Source organism: Leuresthes tenuis, unplaced genomic scaffold, assembly GCF_036924035.1.
Source record: "Leuresthes tenuis unplaced genomic scaffold, fLeuTen1.0.hap1 SCAF_13, whole genome shotgun sequence".
In the NCBI taxonomy this organism is placed as follows: domain Eukaryota; kingdom Metazoa; phylum Chordata; class Actinopteri; order Atheriniformes; family Atherinopsidae; genus Leuresthes; species Leuresthes tenuis.
The window spans coordinates 12,469,084-12,492,286 of NW_027325367.1; the positions used below are offsets into that span (position 1 = coordinate 12,469,084).

Consider the following 23,203-nt stretch of genomic DNA (forward strand, 5'->3'; position numbering starts at 1 on the left):
GTATACAAACAGAAGAGCAGATGTGTTTGTGTCATGTTTTTAATGCTCTTACGTAACACTGGTTTTACATTAAACTGATTTTCCTAATATAACAAGTTAGGATATCTGCTGTTAAAAAAAGTTTTTTTCAGAAAAGGTTTGAAGGTGAATTAAAAATTAAATGCCCACTATATTCAGATTGGAAAGAATTAAAGTATCTGTTTTTACTAAAAAAAAAAACAGCACAAGTTATTGATTTGCAACATCTTCCAAAATGGTCTATTTCATTTAGATTGATTAAAGGTCTGACACTAAATGTGTATCACATACAACCATGTTACACCATGTCATTCAAGAGGAGAAGAAGGACGATTCCTCCTGTGCTCATGATCCAGGAAATGCAGAGTCTGCTTGCTGCATTTTTCTTCTGACAAACAACCGTGGGTGTCTTCATCATCTCCCTGACAGAAGCATTTTTGTAAACTACAAAGTTGCTCTGTGAAAAGAAATGACTTTGAATGTTTCATACTGTAGTGGACGATGAATAAACACTAAAACATGTGTAAATCAATCCACACTGAACAAGGGACACACAATAGAATATGCACACATCTAGGGCTGCCCTCAATGGATCTTACGTGGTCATCAGAGATATGCTCAATTTGTGGAAGATTCTTCAACAAGGTCTCATACTCAGCATGGTCTGATGTTTCCACAGATAACCTGCCAGAAATGATCATAGATGTATTTCAAAATAACATATCAAGATACATCTTCTCAATGAAAATATATATAATGCATGTGGTAAGTGTCAGGAGAAATGAGAGGTGCAGGATTGCATTTGGGTCTTACTGGCCACTTGTGTTCAATAAAAGCGTTGTAATGGGGTGGCTAATGCATGTGTTGATGCTGATGGCAGGGTAGTAAAAGAGGAAGGCCAGGCACATCTCATCAGTGGTGGATAAACCAATCTGAAAGGTATTAACCATGGCAGTCATTAGACATATGAGATCAATTCTGACATTTCTTATTCATGTCTGCAAATGGATCACCACACAACAGACTTTGTCAGAGATATTTTACAGACTGATGCTTTATATTATGTCTTAAAACTATGTTGTGATATTGTTTAACATTACATAACACATGAATTGTCCCATATATCAATAGATAAACCGTTAAACTTCTCATTTGTTACATAAAAAAAACACTGAAAGTTATACAGCAGGCTTTTCGTGTTTCTTTTTCTTATTTTGCTTGAACAACACGGATTTCTTTCAAATAATCTTCTGTTGCTGATATCATAACTGTATTGACCCACCTTAGTGGCTTCAGTGCGATCTGCAGTATTATAGGTGCACTCCACTGAGATCTCATCACCCTGGAGTGAGAGACAAGGGATGTAGCATCATGAGAACCAACACAACTAATATCTCATAATGCCATGAAGATTACCTTTTTTATGGTCTTGATGCTTCCTAAATTGACAATCTGTTGCATATCAAATTTGTAGTTTTCATCCAAACCCAAGAAGTCTATCTGCTTTCCATTTCTACAGAAATCAACAATGATAAGACACAAGAATACCATCAAACAACTATTCTTAGTATGTACTTATTTCATCTTATTTTAATTCTTAATCCAGTGGGCAGCTGATGCACTCGTGCTGCTTTTCCTACCGGAAATGGCCAACTCTGACTTTCCTCCCAGCCAGGTGAGTGTGCAAGAACACAGCAAACACTTGAAGGTCAGGCATAGGATTCAAAAGCTGTGGGTTGAAATGAGAATCTTACATGGATGTAGCTGGAATGTGTGCACATGCATGCCTGCTATTCCTAATCCCTGTTACAAAGCAGCATACCTGATCAAAGTGGGAAGTATTACAAATACTGTAGGTGTGAAACTGAGTGGCTTTTGGAGGAATGTTGTACTGCAGTGGGCTCATTGGCAGCACACCTGTGTTTAAAATGCCCACATCATGCTGCCGGAGTTGGTCAGTGTAGTACAGTCTGAGTCCTGAGTTGTCTAAAATGTCTATAGAATAAGAGAATAAGAGAAAACAGTCAAGACAAACAAAGCAACAAAATGTGTGCATGAAAAGTATATAATAGCTCTATGGTGTATTACCTTTTTTCTTTTGAGGGTTGTTGTAATGGATCTCCAGCCTATAGAATGTATCACTATGAACTCCCCCAACAGGAATACCAGCATTTTCAGGGAGCTCAAATATCTAAGGTTTCAGAGATAAACTTTGCATCGGTGCTGTGATAGTAGGTAATAATATTAGAAAGTGTCACGCTGACGCTAATGTTTATCAAAGGCGGACAGAAGCATTCAAAGACAAAAACTAGAGCGTCAAAAACTTGATTCTCCCTCACCCCTCCTCCAACTCCCCACGAGGCCACTACTCCAAAGCAGGCAGCTCCTCTCTCACCCCTGAAGCATGGCTCATCAGAGGGTTCTGTCACATACGAGGGGCAGCGATACATCACCATGTGATGAACGACATCAGGGTGCTCGATCTCTGGCTCAATCTGAGGTGAAAACGGACAGATACGGCAAAGAGATTTAAGTATATTTACTTTCGCGTTGCGGCACTTGTTGCATAATTGTTCCATTCTATTCTTATTCCATGAGTGAGACCTACATACAGTTACATTACAGTCTAAATGCTTACATAAAGAACATGTTTTTTTTTTTTTATTTAAGCTACTTTTGTTGAAGTAGCTTGTGAACAGATGGCAAAAAAGATCATTACCTGATAAATATGATGTTTTGTATTCAGTTTGGGAAACTTCATAATCTTGCAGTGATAGTAAGTCATAATGGCAGGAACAGTGACCTGCAAATGATGAAGTTAATAGTGAATAAGTCCCTTTTTCTGCTTACCAGCCATTGAAATGCACATTGACAGTCACTGTCCTGTTTACAGTCATTCTTACTTTGTCAACTTTGACACTGAGGTAGTTGGCATTGGATGGGGTGGATCTCGGCATATAGTTGAGCAGGTTTACATCCTTGGTGCCTCTGCGGGCTCCGTGGTATTTGATCTCATCAGTGGTTCCGTAGGCGTAGATTATTTTGACGGGTCGAGCCTACAAGACGGATGATGATTTCAGTTAGGACATATGACAAATCATAAAAATAACAAGGGGAGGGGGGGGGGTTATGCGCTTTTATACATCTACCTTCCAAGGCTAAGTGTTTTTCAGAGGTTCAAGCACTAAACAAAGACAACTTACTGCTGACTGCACAGTTCATTGTGAGGAGCTGCGGAGCTCATTCCATAGATTTTATTACAGAAACTGTATAGCCTTTCGGCTGTTCAGTGGAAAAACAAATCTTGTATACCGCTTTGTTGTGTTCCCATTGTCTCTCGATTGCAAAACACCTTTCTTAAGCCAGTGTAAGGGAACATTTAGGTGAGCACGACAAAGGAACCTTCTGTGGATTTTATGTTCCGATAAGCAGGAAACTTGAGCTTTACACTAAGAATGAGATCAACAATAAAACAGGCGGTAAAGCTGCAAACAGTGAGCCACAATGGAGAAGAGAGCTTTCATCAAAGTGACTCCACTCATGATTCCGATCCTGGTTACATGATTACTTATGGCTACTCATGATGCAACAAAGTGTAATTCAAGTGTAATAGGTGTAAAAGCCTCATTTAATTCAGTTTTATAAGTAGGACCCGGTGATGGAAATGTTTCTTGTCTTTTTATCTATTCTTGCCCTGCTTCTGTATAAAAGATTTAACCAGCTTCACTCGACAATTCTGAAATTAAAATATCCACATTATTTCTCAGAAAAGCTACAGATTGTCATGATTTTGTTTTTTTCTCAAAAAAAAATCCATCTTCAAACCAAATGCGACACCACGCCTTCTGTACAGGCAGATATCTTTATATACAGAGGTTCTTAGAGATGAAATCCTAAAATACTTCAGGGATCGGCATTGCACGTGATCCCATACATGCATTTTGTAGCAAGAGCAACACAAATAAACTAGAGGTCTTACGGTGATGTGGAAGTCTTTGTCATCACATGCTTGAATGGACCTCTGAAACGTCATGACTGTTTGACCATCACTTTCAGTCATAGACAGGAGAGTGTAGCTCTGCTCCTCATCCACCACAGGCATGGAGTTCCCTCTGGCATGACGGTCCTAGTGGACGAAAGGATAGAATTTTTCAGAGAACAGAGAGTTCAGTGTAATGGTTGCCGTTGAGAGTGGACAAACCAAAATCAACTGCAACACGTGTGTCTGCAGTGTGGTTTCAGCTTACAGTGAAGTAGCTTCCACTGGGTCCAAGTCCCCCCATGACGATGTCTGACCCCTTCATGCCTCCGTTTGGACTCAAACCAAAGCTCACCCAGCCTGTGGACTTGACTGCCAGTTGGAAAGTAATGTTTCCTTGGAGATTATCAAAGCCCCACTTAAGGCAGACCAGACGGTCAGGGTCCAGGTACTCCATGAAAGGCAAGGTATGGTCAGTGGCCCGTGTTCCTTTTGTCCAGGCCAGTAAGAGGGAGAAGAAAAGAAGCAGAGCAGACATGATGCTACTGTAAGGTTGTAAATCTATGAACTGAGCACAATGCCTGTGGAGTTGCCAAACACCCTCCCACCTCTGCAATGACACACCTGCACCGGTCGATGGAGCCAAGTGATACGGGCAAGAAGTGCTCAGTCATATAGGATTCGCCTCTCCAAAATGTCTCATATATGGAGCTCTTTGGTGCTCCCAGTCATATCCTGCAAATTTTATTTTTGAATTGAAAGAATTATTAAATGTTTATACCAAGTATTAGATTTGACAGATCATCTCTGATGTCAAGGCAGTTTACACTTCCAACCTCCCTTGCCAGTACTACCAAAGTACTTCACATAACGCCTCTCAGTGAGCTCTTGTCAGGTGGACTGGGGATTTCACAGTAAAGTTTACAGTAAACTGTATCCCCTCATAGCTCCTGGCTCAGCTGCTACTCACCTGTTTTTTCCACTGACAGACTGCAGCTGGACTCAGGTGTTTGATAAATGAGGAGGTGATGAGGCGAACTGAGAGCTACATTCTACGGCTTACTCCCCTCTCAGCTTGTCACCTTCTCATATATCAAACACTTCACTGGAGCCAAAACAATCTCGTTTTGTAGGAATGTGAATGGTGTGGTCAGTCTCTGACTGCTGCATTCAGGTCTTTACCTCTCAAGTCATTTCGGGTTAAATGGGAACACAGAAACATATTCTTGGTGTAGTATCTTTAGTTTTATTATATGGGGTTTGAACACATCTCTAATGTTTCCAATTGCCTATCCATTGTATTGAATATTGAAAGAATAACAACAATGTGTGAATTGGTAAAATCACACATTATTACTGCTGCTTCTGTTTTTTTCTTTGAGTTTTCATTTGTTGATTGGAGCCTTAGAAATCATCGGCACTCCCAGTTACCTCAACAAGCAACACCATCTAAAAATACAGACAAAAGCCATAAACAGCCATAATATCCACCTTCGTTGACGATATATCAACATCAAACGAGGTAATGATTGTTGCGTATGATCATTTGGCAGAGTGTGGCGCTGTTGAGCTGCACTGCATTTAAGTGTTTCTGTTGAGCATAAATGGGTTCATTTGGGTTGGACAAAATTTTAGATTGAACATAATTTTCCGTTGGATCAAAGTGTAGCAATGAATGTGTCAAATGTGGACCTTGGCTTAAAATGTAGTAGAACATTGAGCCCAGCAGAGGGCGACATAAGCATAATATATTGGTTTAGGGTCACTCCCTTATGAGCTGCTGAGTTCCGCCAGAGGTGTCAGCCATAGACATATTTACATGTCTATGGTGTCAGCAACAGACGGTCTGCTTAAGTAAAGAGGCTGACATGAGATTACTGTGTGATAACCCACCAAAACCATGGCAAGTGATCAGTATAAAGTCAGACAAGGCAGTACAAGCCTAATTTTACATAGTCTCAAATAGTTTATAGCTATGTTTTTCTTTTTTTTTTATGAACAAGCAACAGAAAATTAATACGATGGCTGTTTGACTTTTTGAACATAAGAGATATCATTGTTGTCAATATTTTTATTATTATTGAGAACAGCATTATCAGTATTATTTGTGGTAGTATTGTAACTCAAGTTTGATATGTTTTATATTTGAATATAAACATCATAATTGGTCATGTCATTATAATCTTAGTGCTTTCTTTATGTATCGATCATGCTGCATTTGTTCCTCACATGATCATTCTTTATTCTTTATGAGAGTGAGCATGTCAGACCTGGACTACCTTTCCGGTTTCTCTCGGTGTCTCAGGTCACTCCCTCCTCGGTTGCTGTCAGCAGCTCTCGGTTCTAACTTGGCAGTCGTAGCGTAGCATTTGTCCTTCCCACCGTTGTTTTTTGCAGGTTTTTTAGTTTTTAAACGATAAAGAGGTTTTAACAGTGTATTCATGACTGCGTTTGGGCGGCTTTCCAGCGGGAGAAGTTCTCGTATTTTCTTCGCCTGCAGTTGCAGTTGAAGAGCAGCGCGCGGGGGTGGGGGGGTGGAAATGTTCAGCTGAGGACTGGAAATCTTCAAAACTACTGGGCCTGTTTTTTTGTAATGATTGATCAATGCTCCCACAATGGCGTTTAAGGTAGGCCTCATAACTTTTCTGGGCTTTGTTTAAACGTCAAAACAGGCTGTGCTGCCTACTTTAATTTTCCGCTGACAGTTGTTTTTGCTGATAGTTCGAGCAATGAACTCAGTCAGTTTGTAGTTTATCAGTTTTACATTGAACACTTCACTCGATAAGCTACACACTAACAGTTAAACACATTCAGACAGCCTTCTGGTATAAGAAGCGCATCATGGAAGGTTGCTGTGCGCGAGTTTGTGTTAAACTGTTTTTGGTATACATGGAAAATGTGTCTCATTAAGAAAGCGTCTTGTGACATTTTACTACCTCCCTAGTGCGGGTCATTTCTACGCCAGTGGAATTATGGGAAATGCAGTCTGTATTCAGAGGCTGTAGAAGAACTTTGATCTCCTGTTTAAAATAGATAATACAAGAATAAGTGAAAATAATTTGGAAGATATTTAAGTCCTGCATTGAAACTATCGTAAAGTAAAGTTGTTAGCGTTGAAATAGGCTTTAGTTACCCCATTGTAAAAGTTGTTAAGCAGAACGGCCCATTTTCATTTTATAAGAATATAAGAGTAGTATTATGCTTTTGCCATATGCCGAATGTTTGTTTTTTATTAATGCGTATTTTTATATATACATTCAAGTACATTTAAAACTATGCTAGGTAAATAAAAGGGCGGTACAATCAAAATTGATGATTCAAATGGAAAAAAAAGTACACCAACAGTGGTTAAAAACAACAACAACAACAAAAAAACATTCTGATTAAGACACAGTGAATTAAATCAAGATGTCTGGCTCTGCTCGAATCAAATGCCAGTTAGAAAGGGTGGGCCCTTGATAGTTTTTAATGTCCGAGCAGATCATATATGAATCTGGAAGTTATTTCAGAGGTTGGAAGCAGCCACTGGGATCACTCCTGTATTTGTGTCTGGTTCTTCAAATATCTGAGAGCATCTGGTTAACATCTAAGAACATCTGTTTGGCTGACTTCAGCGTTCTAACTGGAGCATGACAGCGTTCCCCTAGATCTAGGCTAATTTAGAGCCTTAAAAATTTGGTAAGAAACCTTAAAATCAGGACTATAACAGCCACGTACAGAACATGTGTATCGATTTAATGCTGCCACTGATGAATGTAGAGATTTTTTATTTGTTATTTTACCCCTTTTAAACGTTTTAATTAATTGGTCCTATTCTTTGTAATCTAAAGCTGATGAATGCAGGCAGTTATAAAATGCAGTTTATCCCTGAAAAGTAGTGCAGTAAAAGCTGCGGGCAATGTAAACTTTCATTGAGTTTAATTATTAATAATTCAAGCATCTGCGGTACAGCCAGTTCTATTATTTGAAAGAGGTTGCGTTCGGTGTGCTGACCACAATTAAATATCTCCTCTGGACATGTTTTAAGAGAATTAAAACTTGTTTATCTGTTGGGTTATTATCTGTTGGGTTATTTCATGCAACCAAGCACGGATGGTCAAGATTCTACATAGAAATGATATCTGAGCCAGTAGAGGTGTGTTTCTTTCTCTTATGACGTCCCTGATTAAGAATGTCATTCACCATCACCCCAGGAGGTAACAGGCAAACACTAGATTAGATCTCTGTTTTACCTTGCCTTCCATCTTAATGGTCGTTGAACCTGTTAGTGACTTTGATACTGTTTTAGAGCCTCACAACATGCTGGAGTAGTATTCGCTCTACTTGCACCTACAGTTGAATGAATATGTGTGTGTATGAGCTCCTGTGGGGATCTGGGGAAATGACAGATTCAAAGATATAGCTCATTGTTGGAGAAAGCCTAGAAAGCTCCTGTTTTAAACTGAATCACGTAGTGGCTCTGGTGCTTGTTTTAATTTAAACAGGCATTTAGTCAAGAGTTAGCACAAGTTCTGAAGAACTAGTTTGTCCTGTTTCACTGTGCCCTTATTATTCATTACAACCATCAGTTTTCCACAGGTGTCATTGTGTGTGTGTGTGTGTGTGTGTGTGTGTGTGTGTGTGTGTGTGTGTGTGTGTGTGTGTGTGTGTGTGTGTGTGTGTGTGTGTGTGTGTGTGTGTGTGTGTGTGTGTGTGTGTGTGTGTGTGTGTGTGTGTGTGTGTTAATCATTCAGTAAGCCTTTTCCTTGATTGTCCTCAGGCACAGGTTTTATATGACTTCTCCGCTGAGCCTGGAAATAATGAGTTGACGGTGAAAGAAGGCGAGACGATCACTATTACCAATCAGGTAAATAATACAGTAATAACATTAATAAACTCTTATACTTAATCTTTATCATCATTGTAGATAAGGTGTTGAATTTCATACTCTCACAGGGGTCAAAGGCAGCAGAAGGAACTATGCAAATACAAATTCTCTGCTATGAATGATCATTTCTAACATTATTCACATAAAATTTCTTGTGCCTATGAATTCTATCTTGAATGTGTGATGATTAGGAATTAAGATGGAGCTTCTTGTTGTCACTGCAGCTGTTTAATAAATGTGTATGTTGGAACTGATGTGAGAGAATGCACTGCATATGACAGAATGTGACGATAAGGACGCTCTACCTTTTGCGTTATCATTAAAAAGGAACGGTCTTGTAAAGGTCATAATCACATGCTCTCACGTTGAACTGGAGCCGTGGGTGTCGTAAATATGTACAACCGAAGGACAGAATCGGGAAAACAACTCCGCAAACATGATGTCATTAATGTCAGTTGCCAAGAGTTCAAAGATCACTGACCGTGTGCCGACCTACATACTTTTCTAATCTAAGTCGGGAAACAGAGTACTATTCTTTTAGCGAGATAAACTGTCTGTTTCCGAGGCAGTAAGTACATTTATAGCTGATTAGTTAACCTGGTTATTACTTTATTCCCTGACACAAAACTCTTAAGTTATGTGCAAATTGTTAAAGCTGGTTCCTTCAGTTCTTGCTGGGTTTGCTTTCATTTCTTGCCCCAACAAATCATTCAAACATAGTCTGGGGAAAAGGTGAATGATCTGATTTAACCATCAGCTCCGTGTGCAGTGCATATGGAGTTTAGACATTCCAGTGCATGCTCTAGTTCTCATTTTCTGTCGTTTTTCTCAGTATCTCACAGTGTTTTTGTGTGCATGTTATGCAGACACCTACTCTCCCCAGCGCTCTGCCAGCCCAGGCCGTTTATGCTAATGTTTTGCTCGATGTCACGTTGTTTCAGAACATTGGAGGTGGCTGGATTGAAGCAGAGAACTCCAGAGGGGAGGTTGGACTGGTGCCAGAAGATTACATCGAGGTAAGTTAGGCAGCGGTACGAGGTGTGAGGTGGTTAACTTGGCAGACATTTCACAACTCGCGCAGCATTTGAAGCGAATTCCTCTCTTGCAGAATTACAAAACAAAAGCCATTCTTTTTTTTTATGTTTTGAGGTCTGCGTGTAGGTGCCATCCTGCCAAAGCACATAGAATACATGGCATTTCACACGATCAGTGGAGGGATACTGCTGCACACTGTGGTGCTGTCTCTGAAACTAGATTCACAACAGGATGTGCCTCCTTCAGGGATCTGCTGATTAGAGTGTTTTTGTGTGTATGGGAGTGTGTGGGTCCTGCTTGATCCAGCAACTCTGACTTCATTATGTGGAAATGATTCACTCTAAAGACATCCAGGAAGAGGCAGAGAAGGAGTCTGATTAAAACCGAGGCCTGTGATGTTAACAATTTAGCCTCTCTTTAAACAGTTTCTAACAATGCAGTGTCTATGTATACACTTGAGAGATTGATACCATCGGTCTGTTTAACTTTGCAGGCAAGCTTGTGTGACTCTGTGGTTTGCCTGTCCTTAACTCACCTTCCCAGCTGCCTTCAGACTGTTTAATTTTTGCCTCCAAATCATAGAAACACACGGATGACAACAGCACTTGTAGCTTATGTAAGTTAGAAAGAAAAACATCAGGACTCTGTTTCTCAAGCGACTACTCTTTATGTCCGAGTAATCTGCAAAAACAAAACATTATTACAGAAATGGGATGAGTATATGTGTGAACGTCAGCTTATTTGTAAGCCAGAGGGGACTGCTAAAGAGACGGTTATATTACAGTAAAGGATTGTACCTTTGGAAAGCTTTAAGTTAGTGGAATATCTGTCCTTTTTACCTAATGGGAATATTTTCTGTCCTTTTTCTTTGTCTTCTGTCCTTTCATTTGTAGCTCAATAAGTCTGCTCCTGCATTCCAAGGAGCAGGAACCGCAGCACCTACTCCAAATGTGGGAAATGTCGCATCCCAAGACCTGTCTTTCTTTGACGCATTTGCGCCGACAGCAGCACCCGTGCAATCCCAGGTGATACACCCAGTGCAAAGTGTAGATAAAGCCAGCAGCATCAAGCGCAGCAGCGCACCTGTCATGTTTCCATTCTCCCACTCAGAAATATGTGTTGGCGCTGAAGGAAAAACAAAAAGCAGAAGTAAGTGGTGACACAGTTCATTTGAGCGCTGGATGCAGAAGTGAGAGCAGCTGCTGAGGAAGATATTCGCTGCAGTCACGTCACCTAAAACTGACGCGGAGTTTCACGTTCGTATTGCAGAACAAGGAGGAAAGAAATTCAATGAAATCCTCTTTCTTTAGCAAGCAGGAAGTTCAACAAAAACGAGATCTTTGCTGGATCAGGAAAAAATTGAGAGGCAGTACATTTTTGAGTCAAGGCAGGAAATGTGTCAGCTATTGTCCCTCATGGCCTCTTGATCTTATTCGCCCACAAACACACACACACACACACACACATCAACATCATCCCTTTAACCCACCCCGTTCTGTTTTTACCTGCACTGCTGGCGCTTTGTGATGATGTCACCTTCTTTTCCCCTCAAGGTGGATGCTGGGGGCTTGAGTCCCCAGCCGGACACCCCCGACACCCCAGTTTCCCCCTTCCTTTCGTCCCCAGATGAGGTAATCGCCACTTTCAGGTGGTGGGCGTGACCAGAGGCATGAGCCCAAGCCCTCTCGCCCCTCACCTGTTCTAGGCCCAAAGCCATTTCATTTGCCAACTTTGGCAAATTGTCCCTCCTTCTCCCACTGCCTGCAGAAAGCATGATCTCGCCTGCTCCATTCACCTTGCACTCCTGTGCAGATACACAGATGCTCACAGATCACACCAATCAACTCCCACACTAGATCATTTGAATCAGCACCACAGTGAAAAAGATCAATGATCGGTAATGAAGACGATGAATCACTTGACTAGAACACTTTCCAAATGATTTCAGTATGTCATGAGTTTAAATAATGATTTATATAAGTTGTTATGTAATGTACATTAAATGTTCTCCTTGATTTAAAAAAAATTATAATATAAGTAAATATATATATATAATAAAAATGCTGTGACAGGTTTTTCCTAGCTGCATTCATGTGTTTATTTGGTCATGCCATAGCTGCAGTTTGCTTTGAAATCTCTCAAGTCTACATTTAAGAAGCTCAGGGTTGGCTAGCATTAAGCTAATTTCAACCCACTAAAGGCACACACACACACACACACACCCTCTGTTGCATGCCTGTTCCTGTAGATTTAAAAAGCATGGCATGGAGGTTTATTTTGAGCTTGTAAATAAGAAATAAGTAGTGTTTGTGTGGAAGCATGTGCCTTTTGAATATGACCTTATCCATAAAGCAGCATTCACACACTACCCTGTTGCTGTTCAGTTGATTTATCTCTCAACAGAGATGGAGGTTGGAGGCCGGGTCTGTGTTACATGCTGGGAAAAGCATGTTGTTTTAAGACTGCTGTCAGCCTCTTATTAAACAGACAGAGTCTCTGTCCCGTCCCTCTGTCCCTTTCATCCCTGACAATTTATTTGTCTGTCTCTTGCAGGCTAGCAACGGTAATGATCCCTGGTCGGTGTGGAACACAGACCCTTCGGGGGGCTCCAACAACAACTGGGCGTCCAATCCAGAGGGCACCCAGACCGGGAAGAGTGCTGCTGACCCCTGGGGTTCTGCGTCACAGGGCCACCCGCAGGCTTATCAAGGCCCAGGTAGACAAACTGACTGGCTTGATGTCAGATGAATGATAACTTTGGGAGGTGGGAATTCAATAAATGCTGATAGGAAGCAGTATTTTGACTGTGTAGACTTAACGTTTTAGGTTGTCACAGCACCCAGAACTTATGTTTGGATATGTGCTTTGGTGCATATTGTTGGCCTGTATTAGAGGTTTCTATGATCTTCATCTAAATAAAATTACAAATGACTTATTATTTCAATTTAAAACCTCAGCATATGTTGAATCAGAAAGAACTTAATCCTTTACAATTGATCATATTTGTTTTATGTGGTTAATTCCCAGATTTCAGTCAAACTAAGCAAGCCAACGTGACGCTGCAGTGCAACACATTTACAGTAGATTCTGTTGCTCCTGGCTTGGCTCGGTAGTCAGACATCACAGTCACCTCTTTGTTGGGATGCTTTCCTTTCATAGGAGAGATTGCCGCCTTCCACAGCACTCAGGGTCTCGGTAAACATCCCGTGCAAATGTTTGAACTTTTTGACCACAATCCAGCTCTCCGGGCATAAAAAGGTTTCTGTTTGAGTGAAAAATGTTTGTTAGTGTCTGTATGAGTGCTTTTAGCCACGAGATGGCTTGATTTGAATTGGTGTTGGGATTTTGAATTAGGGCTTCCTATGAAGAATTTGGGGTTTGCAGTTCAGAACAATATAAGAAAGGATTTATTTAATTATTTTCCTTCTTGCATTTCTGGACAGTGTTCTGTCATGCTTAACCTGACACCAAATGAGATGCAAGGAGAACATAGAGTAAGTTCAGCCGGTTTGGTCCTCCCTGTCTTCACAGGAGAGACTTTCTCCCTACAGTCCCTCCACTGAGATGCTCCAGCACGTGGACGGGACCATCAAGTCATTATTTTGTTTTTGCCAGACTGGAAAAGTTAACCTCATTCATGACTCAGTGGGACAAATGACTCGACCTGGATTTTAAAATTCTCCAGTTGCTTTTGTAAAAAGAGAACACTGCGAGGAGAAGCAATAACAGACTTTTTCTTTCTTTCACTTTTGCCAAAGACATCTACCCATATCCGTACCTTATTGATTACACAGGTACTGATTTATCGCCTGTTGGAAACTTCCTGATTTTTTTGTGTGTGTGTGAACTGGCAATAAATGCTTCTGATGAGTGATACTTCCTGCCAGAGAGCTGAGTTACGTTTTCTGTTGAAGCATGTGTGTGATAGTGGATATTAACACTATATTAACTGCGTTGGAACATGAGAAAGCACACATTGTGGCTGCCTTCTGCCTTTTTTTTTTCTTTTTTTTATTAGCATGCCAGGCAAAGGTGCAGTAAAGAAGCCTCGAGCCTTTGTGGGGTCAGAGGCTAACAAGCAGTCTTCCAGCAGGACGAGTTCAACTTTGTTAGTTCTGGTTTGATTGAGCTGCTGTCTGCTAACAAAATTGTTTTTACAAACTAACTGAAGAGAAATGTAGGTGGATTTAGCTGATTGCATGCTTTGTTTATATAGAATAACCAGGTTTAGACTTATTCCAATTCTGACCAAATTAATAGTTTTACATTTGGTTGCATATGGCAGTAAAGCAGCAATCAAGCTAAGTGAATGTGTGGAAATATTATCGCATGTCAACTTTTATCATATGAAACTTTATCTGTGAGGTTAATGTACCCAAGGACAAATTTAAACCTCTGTGAGATAAAAAAACAACACACAGATGTGCACTGTGAGACACAAGCACTGTTGCTGTATTCTAAGTGAGAGTAGAAACACTGAAAATGCATCTTCAGTGCATGCCAACATTTTACAGATTTGCACTTTGTCTTAAATCAGCTCTGCAGTTCAGAAGCCAGTGAAAATACATCCATAGGTTCAAGAAAACAGAATCGGATATTTGAAGCCAAAGAGTGAGGCTTGCCTTTATGGATTTTCATGCAGTTCCTTTACTCCCTCCACTTGTTGAGGATGGAAACTTCTTTACACAAAGTAAAGTAGATTACTGAACACGTTGTGAAGGTGCACAGAACAGTTCCTTCTTGGGCCTGTGGTTTAAAACTGGTAACTGGTGAATCTTACCTCAGGAGCAGAGGATGATGAGTGGGATGACGAGTGGGATGACATGAAGTCCACCGGCGGTTACGCAGAATCAGAATCTGGAGATGGTGGAGCAATACAAAGGGGTGGAGTGCATGGATCATCAATGAAAATATCCCTCAACAAGTAAGAGTCAATGAATTATTAATACTGCACGAGAAGTTTGGAAATACGTTTTTAATGCAAAGCCAGAGGGACAAAGTACTGATTTAAACTAGGCAACTCCTCAGACTTTGTTAAGAAAATTCAAACTGATCAGTTAACTTGTGCATCGTCTTTGAGCAGGTTTCCAGGGTTCTCCAAGTCTGGTCCGGAGCTCTACCTCCTTTGCAAGCAGGTTGCCAAAGGCAAAGAGAAGCTAACAATTTATGTAGGTTATCTCTAAATACATACACGTTCCACACAATGCATCATGACATGTTTTTATGCGTTAACCAACTGTGTTGCAGGACTCTAAACCGTTGTGTTTCATGCTCAGGTGGGAGAGGTTGGCCCAGTGTGGTCTTACCCAGAAAGCCAGCTGGACTGTGTTGTAGCTGATCCCAAGAAAGGCACTAAGATGTACGGCCTCAAGAGCTACATCGAGTACCAAATCACACCTAACGTGAGTATGCATTAGCCTTCTGAGATTAACTGCACATACCAAGCAGGATCTTAGACGTTGGCTAAAAGCAGGTGGCTGCAAGAAAGCCATGTAAAGGTTCATGTCACATGGATGTGTTAAAGCTAAAGCTAAATGACCTACTCACCGTTTTTGGTTCGCAGACCACAAATCGGACGGTCAATCACAGATACAAGCACTTTGATTGGCTGTACGAAAGGCTCCTGGACAAGTTTGGGTCAGCCATCCCCATCCCTTCTTTACCAGACAAGCAGGTGACAGGTGAGCGCCTGACTCTCACGCTGCTTAGAAACGCTTGTGTGGGTGGTTGAAAATGCCAGGTGGTTTGCAGCACTCATAACTAGAAAACCGCTGTTCTTTTTCTTCTCCATCTATTAAAGGCCGTTTTGAGGAAGAGTTTATTAAGATGCGTATGGAGCGGTTGCAGGGTTGGATGACCAGGATGTGTAGACACCCTGTTATTTCCTGCAGCGAAGTCTTTCAGCTTTTCCTCACATACAAGGATGAGAAGGTATATTCATTTCTTTGACTGAGACTAGATGTAGACTTCAAGATGGCATTACCTATTAGATTTTATGCAAAAGGCAGTATTTTGTGTGGGCTCGAGCTGCTATTGTCTATCGTTAGTAATAGTTAGGGGTTTGGGACTCATTTGATTGTAGCAGTCATTTATTGTTTAACTGAGGTGGGTGACTTATTGGTGCAGGACTGGAAGATGGGGAAGAGAAAAGCAGAAAAAGACGAGGCAGTTGGAGTGATGATCTTCTCCACGATAGAGCCTGAAGCTTCGGACCTGGAGCCCAGTGAAGTGTAAATGAGACTTTGCAAACAGAGCAGCCTCGACTCGTAAAGCACCTGAGTGACTTGTGCGCAGTAGTGTACGCGTTGAGTGTTTGTTCCTCTTTCGCAGGGAACTCAAATGTGAGCAGTTTAGCAGGTTTACCAAAGCCATGGACGACGGCGTGAAGGAAATCCTCACTGTGGGACAGGAGCACTGGAAGAGATGTACAGGACGTATGTTCACACTGAGCCGAAGCTAAATAAATGTTATCACACCCTCGCTTTGGGTTGTAATTACTGTTTGGGTTAAAAAATCATTCTTATGAGTATTTTGTCAACTCGTCTCCCCTCTTCGATAGCTCTGCCAAAAGAGTACCAGAGAATTGGAAAAGCCTTCCAAAACCTCTCCTCTGTCTTCAACAGCAGTGGATACCAAGGTACAGACCACCAGCATGACAACATGGGCTATTTTGAGTGCTTTTCCCAGCGGTATTCACTTCCAGTTCCTCTCCTTCACTGCAACTTCTCTTCCACCTTTTCTGTTGTAGGCGAGTCAACTCTGACGGACGCCATGACCGCAGCGGGGAAGACGTATGAGGAGATAGCCCAGATGGTGGCAGAGCAGGTAGGTTCTTCAGCTGCTGCTCTGAAGTCGTGGAATGTGGATGCTTTTTCAAGAGGTTACAGAATAAATCGCACAGAGCGAGACGTCCTCACCGCAGCCAGCCTTCTCTCTCCTGCTGAACGAGCTGCCCAACGCTGTCCATCATATATATATAAAGGCGAAATAATCCCCGAAATAATGTTAAACTTAGAGAATTACTTTTGCCCGGAGTTTTCTTCAGGTTGCCAGGTTGTTTGGGATTTAGTGACATCAAGTGGTGAAGAAAACATCCATAGGTTGTAAGAAACCACTTTACAATCCTTCAGCACAAACTGAATATACTTCTGAATAGGATATTAGATTCCTGCCGGTGGACCTCTTACACACTGGAACTGTAAGCGGGAGCTGTTGGATATATGACACTTGTTTTTCTTCATGTCTCAGAGCTTTTTTTTTTTTTTTTAGTCTTTGCTATCATCGGCCTCAGTTCACAGCATCTCACAATATCTGTGAGCTTTTCCTGATCACGGCCCGTGTTTGCATTCTTCTTGTCCTGTTTCCATGACCTCTTCAGCCCAGCGTCCTGCTCATGGTGTATCAGTAAAGGCGGAGACTGCGGGCAAACTAGGACTTCTAAGTTTTACGCTGTATTTCTTTATTCGTATGGTTTTTTTTGACAGCCTGAACAGGGTTTTTGTATAATAAAGTCGCTTCTTGGCTTGTTTTTTTTATTTCTTTTTATGTCCCAGCAGCTTCCAGAGGGAGGATTCATCTGGTAAGCTTTTGCTGATCCAGACAACTTTTGTTAGTGCTCCTTAGGGATTATTGGCTGTAGTTTAGTGACGCCTGTTATATAGTTCAGTGTTGGAGGCTGATAACGTCTGGACATGGATTCATCTCAGGACACAAAAAGCTAAAACAGTGCAGATTAACTGTTGAGATCCTTACATTCATTCACTTTTCCCTTTTCATAGTCAAATATAATGCAGATGATGCACCTACATGTTGGATATAAGCAGTGTCCAGCTAAATATTTTTACTTAATTACTTATTTGTTTGGTGTTTCTATTCCTATACAAAGTCCTGTCCAACTTTAACTGTCTCAGCCTACTGAAGGCTCTTCTGAATCCATGATCATAAAGTATCCCTGTGTGCTCTCTTATCAGGGTCCTGCATTATTTCCTGTTCTCGAGATAACTTTGGCATTTTTGTTCCAATTTTAGGTACTTGAGAGTCTCACCTTTTCCTTTTTTACATTTATCTACTCTGGTTTGTGTTTCTTTGCTTTTCAGCCCAGGAAGGACCTCCACTTCGTCATGGAGACCAACAATGAATATAAGGGTCTTCTTGGATGCTTCCCAGACACCATTGGAGTCCATAAGGTACATCCTTTCTTGTGCCACAGGAAATGGGGAAAACGTTATCAGTACAAAGGTTTTTCACAAGACAAACTCAGCCTGATTGACGAACCATTATTGAAAATGGTGCAAAGGAAATGCTCAGACTGTAGAGTATTTTAGTTTAGTTAGTTTTTCAATTGCATGAACAGTTACAAAATGTAGCTTGGATTAAATGGCTGAAAATTATATTTGGATTTAATACAGTGTAACTCAATACTCCCACTCTAAATTGCCCATACGCTGCTATCAAGGCAAGCAAACAAGAACATTTCAGAAGAAATGTCATTTTTCTCCATACTGCCTTTGTCCTGCTAAGAAGGGACACATCGAGAGGCATAATAAATGACTCCGTGAGGGCAGGGAAGGGACAGGGTTAAAATGGAGAGGGGCAAATTGTACAAAGACTCCTGAGGAAAAAAAATGTCACCACTTAAAAAAGAAGTGGTGAAAAAAAGTGAGCGGAGTTTTGTGCACCTGTCGTTTCAGAGCTCAAATATAACTGAGTCAGCTGATGTATGGGTTGGCGTACCCGCTGCTCTTTGGGGATTTAAAAAAAGTCCATTAGATATAAGAGTTACACTATAACAGTCGACACATCTGTCATATAGGTTTTACATGGGGAAAGAAAACCAACGTTGTGCGACGTCATGGAGACTTGAATGGACCTTTAAGGCTGTCCACATCTATTTCAAACACCCATTGCACTGATTTACCCAATGTTGTGTATGTTGAAATGAACTGCAGTGGTTTGAATGAATGTCATAAACTCTTTACAAAGATTTTCTTTGAGAAAAGCACACTGTGCTCTATCAGGACCACATATTATGATGCATCTGTTGCATGCACACCGGCACTAAATAAACTCTCACCTACGCTTGTCAGGGGTTTTAATTCATTGGTGATTTACAAATGTCATTTTCAACCCAGCCAAGAAACTTAAGTAAAGTTAACATGTACAGGTTTGGGTTCTTTGGTCTCACTGAAGTCTCCCTTGTTTCCTTCCTTATTTTCAACTCTTACAGGCAGCCATAGACAAGGTGAAGGAGGCTGATAAGCTGGTGGCCACCAATAAGATTACCCCTCAGGACAAAGTCACCATGGCGAAGCGTGTCAGCACCATGTCTTATGCATTACAAGGTAGTGGTCCTGATGAAAAAGATTGCAACAGTGTGGTGTGTTATGGCCTGCTGTCTGATGTCGCTCGTTTCCCTCTTATTGTGGCGCAGCTGAGATGAACCACTTCCATAGCAACCGTATCTATGACTACAACAGGGTCATGCAGTTGTACCTGGAGGAACAAGTCAAGTTTTACGAGACGGTAATGGCATGTTCATTGAACATTCATCTAAGTAAATTTGAGTCTGTAACAGTTTGTCCTTTTCGTTGCTTTATAACCTGCAGTTGCATAGTGCTTAGATACCGATGGTACTGAATTATCACATGAGCCCTCTCTGTTTTTGTATTTATGAAAGCTTCTTTTTGCCTAAACCCCCCCCAGATTGCTGCCAAGCTGAGACAAGCACACAGTCAGTTCACTACAATGTGAGAGCCGTCTCGCACTACAAGACAAGAAGTTAAACCAGTCCGATCTCCAAAATGTTTTTGCTTATGTTGCGTTCTTTAATTTGAATTTCACCTCTCTTTTTCTTTCACTCTGACCACATCTTATTTTTTTTTACTGCCCATGCAAACAGTCTCAGCACACTGTTGCTTTTCACCACTGCTCTCACAGGTTTATGCACAGTTAATGAGTGAAAGAGCAGAGGAGGCGTTGACACGAGTGGTTTGTAAGAGCAGCATGACTTCCCTACACCCTTTCCTCTCCAAGTCCAAAACGTGTAACACTGGTAGTAAACGTCCTAGTTGCACTTAGAGTAGCCGTGAATTGTTTCATTGCACGAGTTGAACTGCTGCGTTATTCTCTGTGATACAATTTTTGTACAGCTTTGGGTGCCAACATTATATCAGACTGTTTTAAAGCCATACTCTGCTCCTTTCCCAATCTTCCATGTCAACATGCTAAAGGACCTTTGAATGAGGCAACAATAGCTGCACAGTCGAATATTAACGTGCAGACACCAAAACCAAAGGCGTTTTCTGCTTTGTCAGAGGGCAAAGCCAGGCAGAGCATTTCTCAAAGCAGCCTCACCTCCATATCAAAGCTTTACTGTCTTTTTTCTTGAATCATTTTTGCTTCTGTAAACGCTTTTAACTTTCACCAACTTTATGCATAGAACCGTAGAAGCATTCCTCTTTGGATTTGAGCCTTGAAAGAGCAGGCAAAGGCAGAGTGTGTGTCGTCTGTATGTCCACTGCTGGCAGTGCCTTACCCCTTTTTCATCCTGCACTTCCTCAAAAGCTAACAGGAAGCTCCACCTTCTTCCTGGCTTACTCACATCTCTTGTGCCTTTTGAGAATCTAGAAATGCTTAAATTAGCTCAAACCACCCACCATGTGCACATACTTTGACACTGCAGTTTACATGTCGGCAGACAAGATGTGGAATAAGAATGTAAGAGCCCGGGATGGGCTTAATTATTCCACAAAACAAGTTTCTTCTCTTCTGGCTCCCCCTGAAGAGTATTTCTCCTTGTTTAATCCGATTATTGTCTTTGAAAAGAAGGTGTAGCTGCAACGAGTGTTGACAGTTCCCATGTAATGTATTTTCTTTTCTTTTTTCGCTTTCACATCCCAGTTTTCAATCAGCCTCAAATCTGGTTCACTCTTTGTTTTCTTATAATTTGATAGATATATATATATGTACTCTATGTCAAGTGCCTCTTGTCATTAAGATAATGTTTTATGTATAGAAGTATTTGCTATATGGTGTCATTGAAAGAAGAGCTAAATTTGTTTGATTTATTAAACAATGATTTGTATTCATGGAGATGTGTGTGTGTGTGTATGAATCCTGATGTTGTTCTCTATATGTTGTATAACTGACTGGCTCACACTAAAGCCCTCATTCACTTCAGCAGATTCTTGTGCAGACATGGGTAGGAATAGAAATGAGTCGTCAGCTTGTGTGAAGAGAGCGCGTTGTGGAGTCTTCTGGTGGGGGAAGTGAAAGAGGCCTTTCACCCGCCACGCTGCTATCGCTGCCATCAGGTGCAGCTGGATGTGTGGGCCACAGAGAGCTTTCATGAGGAGATCTCATCAAACTGAAACCATTCTCATGCTGGTTATTTTTAAGGACATGTGCTCTTGTGGGATTATTGCTTCACTGGAGCCTGAAGCCTTCGGGTCACAATTTAATTTTGTTATGGAAAAAATCTTCTTTTTTTACATTTTTTATTTAAAAAAAGTGTGAATGTAACAGAGTTTTAACTGAGTAAATTATGATTTTGGAGGCTCTTTGACGTCGGCCTGCAGACGTTGCCTTTGTTCAACATGTCTGCTCTGTTTACACAAACGTGCAGAAGGTATTTGGCATTCGCTTTGAAGCCTGTTGAAGGTAAATAGCACTTACTGGAGGCCACACAATCTATCCATTGTGTGCTAAAATGAGAATTTCTGTTGTGATCTTTATTTTTTTTTGTCATCAAAAGATTTTACAGCATATTGTACAGACCGTATGGTTTATGAGTATAAACAGTCCCCAAACAGAACAAGAGGCATATCTTTTTAATTATATTGGGAGTTTGTGTTCATGAACAAGCTTCTCCCAGAATTCTCATTGGATTTTTTTACTATTAACCTCAGTTAAATTAATTGGTTTCTCACTTTTAAGCACGGCAAAAAACGTCTTCAACTGTGCTGAGGTCATGATGGCCCTTTATCTATTACACAATCCGCCTTGATTTGAGTTTTTCGGTCGTTGTCCTGTCGGAGCAGCAAACTGTGTCAACGTCTCAGCTGTCCAGCTGATGGTTTTCGGGTCCTTAGGAAGAATTTCCATTCTTTAAAAGCTCGAGGGTATGATGCCACTTCTGCTACAATTAAGATGAGTTTCTGCAGACCTTAAAACCTTCCCCCAGAAAACCTTTTCTGGACTTTATTTCACGCTTGAACTTGTTCACTTTTGGTGTTTCAGCAGCTTCCAGTCCATAGTTCTTGTATTGTTCCTTTCCATTCAAACCAAATTTGCCATCTCCAACTGTAAGATATCTAAGAAGGAAGTGGTTGCACCAAAACTTGGGCTTAGATGCAGATGTTTGACCTGCTCACTTTGCAGTTGGTAGTTCTTTAGTAATTGCTCCAAGAAACATTCCCAGCTTGCGTCAGTCCATGATTCTCTTCTGAAATCTGCACTGAAACCCTTTGGACGCCACAGCTGTATTGTGTGTTGCAACAAGCGCTTTCAGGCGATCCCTTCGTTTGCGAGCACAGAAAAACCTACCAGCTCCAATCAGCCATCAACAGGTGAGTTAAATTTTGGAAAATTCAGCCAAGCTGAAATGATTATACCGGTGGATTTATTTATGTTTTAATAACAAAATAAGTTGTATATTAAGACATATGGACCTAGTCATTTTCATATTGAATATATAGATTGTACTGTATAAGTCACAAAAAGCCTAATCTTTTTCCAGCACATTCATCTCAACAATTTGCTGAATTTACACTTCAAACTGTAACTGAATTAGGACCAGAGTGTGCTTAACAATTTCGAATATATTTTAATTATCTTATAACCCAACTTAAACACCCACATTTACTTTTTTATACTCAGTTAAGTTACTGGATACGCTTCAAAAGAATTAAACTGATAAAAGAATAATAAAAATGCATAAACACATGAGCTGTGTGTTCACAAGAGTCTGCGGTGATGCAGTAACCTTCTCTGGGGCGCTCCCAGAAACTGGACTGCGTTACTCTGGCAACACTTGATGAAGGTGCCTGTTCTTGGCTGGGTTGTAAAAGGTGATAAATAGTATCAAACTAACGTACAAAAGTGGAGTATAAAATGAAGAATGAACTTCCCGTGATTGAGCGAGGGGAAAAAAAATTTCTTTGAAAACTACAACATAAAGTTTGTGTTTCAGAAAATCTTTGCTGATCATGAGTCATTTGCGTGTTCACATAGTTTGAAAAAAAACAAAAAAACTTCCATTTCCACTCGCTGAGAAAAGAACGATTGCTGTTGATCATCCGCTCTGT

At 40.9% G+C, this 23,203-nt stretch overlaps 2 protein-coding genes across 5 annotated transcripts; one reads left to right on the forward strand and one right to left on the reverse strand.

Moving 5' to 3' along the window:
• Positions 1–32: 32 nt before the first annotated feature.
• Positions 33–4,661, reverse strand: moxd1l (monooxygenase, DBH-like 1, like). Its single transcript, XM_072362198.1, has 13 exons — positions 4,266–4,661; positions 3,998–4,144; positions 2,922–3,074; positions 2,738–2,821; positions 2,358–2,513; positions 2,107–2,209; positions 1,841–2,013; positions 1,659–1,747; positions 1,435–1,531; positions 1,301–1,360; positions 832–950; positions 618–702; positions 33–475 (listed from the first exon to the last, which is right to left on the reverse strand). Exons 1-13 carry the CDS (start codon positions 4,533–4,535, stop codon positions 317–319), a joined length of 1,695 nt encoding a protein of 564 aa, XP_072218299.1. The 5' UTR covers positions 4,536–4,661; the 3' UTR covers positions 33–316.
• Positions 4,662–6,306: 1,645 nt separating this feature from the next.
• On the forward strand, positions 6,307–20,990 carry snx9b (sorting nexin 9b). Of its 4 annotated transcripts, none has more exons than XM_072361815.1 (19): positions 6,307–6,624; positions 8,757–8,843; positions 9,806–9,880; positions 10,793–10,924; positions 11,453–11,530; positions 12,453–12,615; positions 14,685–14,823; positions 14,980–15,067; positions 15,176–15,301; positions 15,463–15,580; positions 15,700–15,830; positions 16,026–16,129; positions 16,230–16,333; positions 16,459–16,536; positions 16,648–16,724; positions 17,996–18,085; positions 19,126–19,240; positions 19,330–19,421; positions 19,602–20,990. In XM_072361815.1, exons 1-19 carry the CDS (start codon positions 6,613–6,615, stop codon positions 19,647–19,649), a joined length of 1,857 nt encoding a protein of 618 aa, XP_072217916.1. In that variant the 5' UTR covers positions 6,307–6,612; the 3' UTR covers positions 19,650–20,990. The 4 variants fall into 4 exon arrangements, with proteins under 4 accessions (XP_072217916.1, XP_072217917.1, XP_072217918.1 ...); XM_072361816.1 differs by having other exon boundaries at positions 14,983–15,067; XM_072361817.1 differs by lacking the exon at positions 11,453–11,530 and having other exon boundaries at positions 6,309–6,624.
• The last annotated feature ends 2,213 nt before the right edge of the window (positions 20,991–23,203 follow it).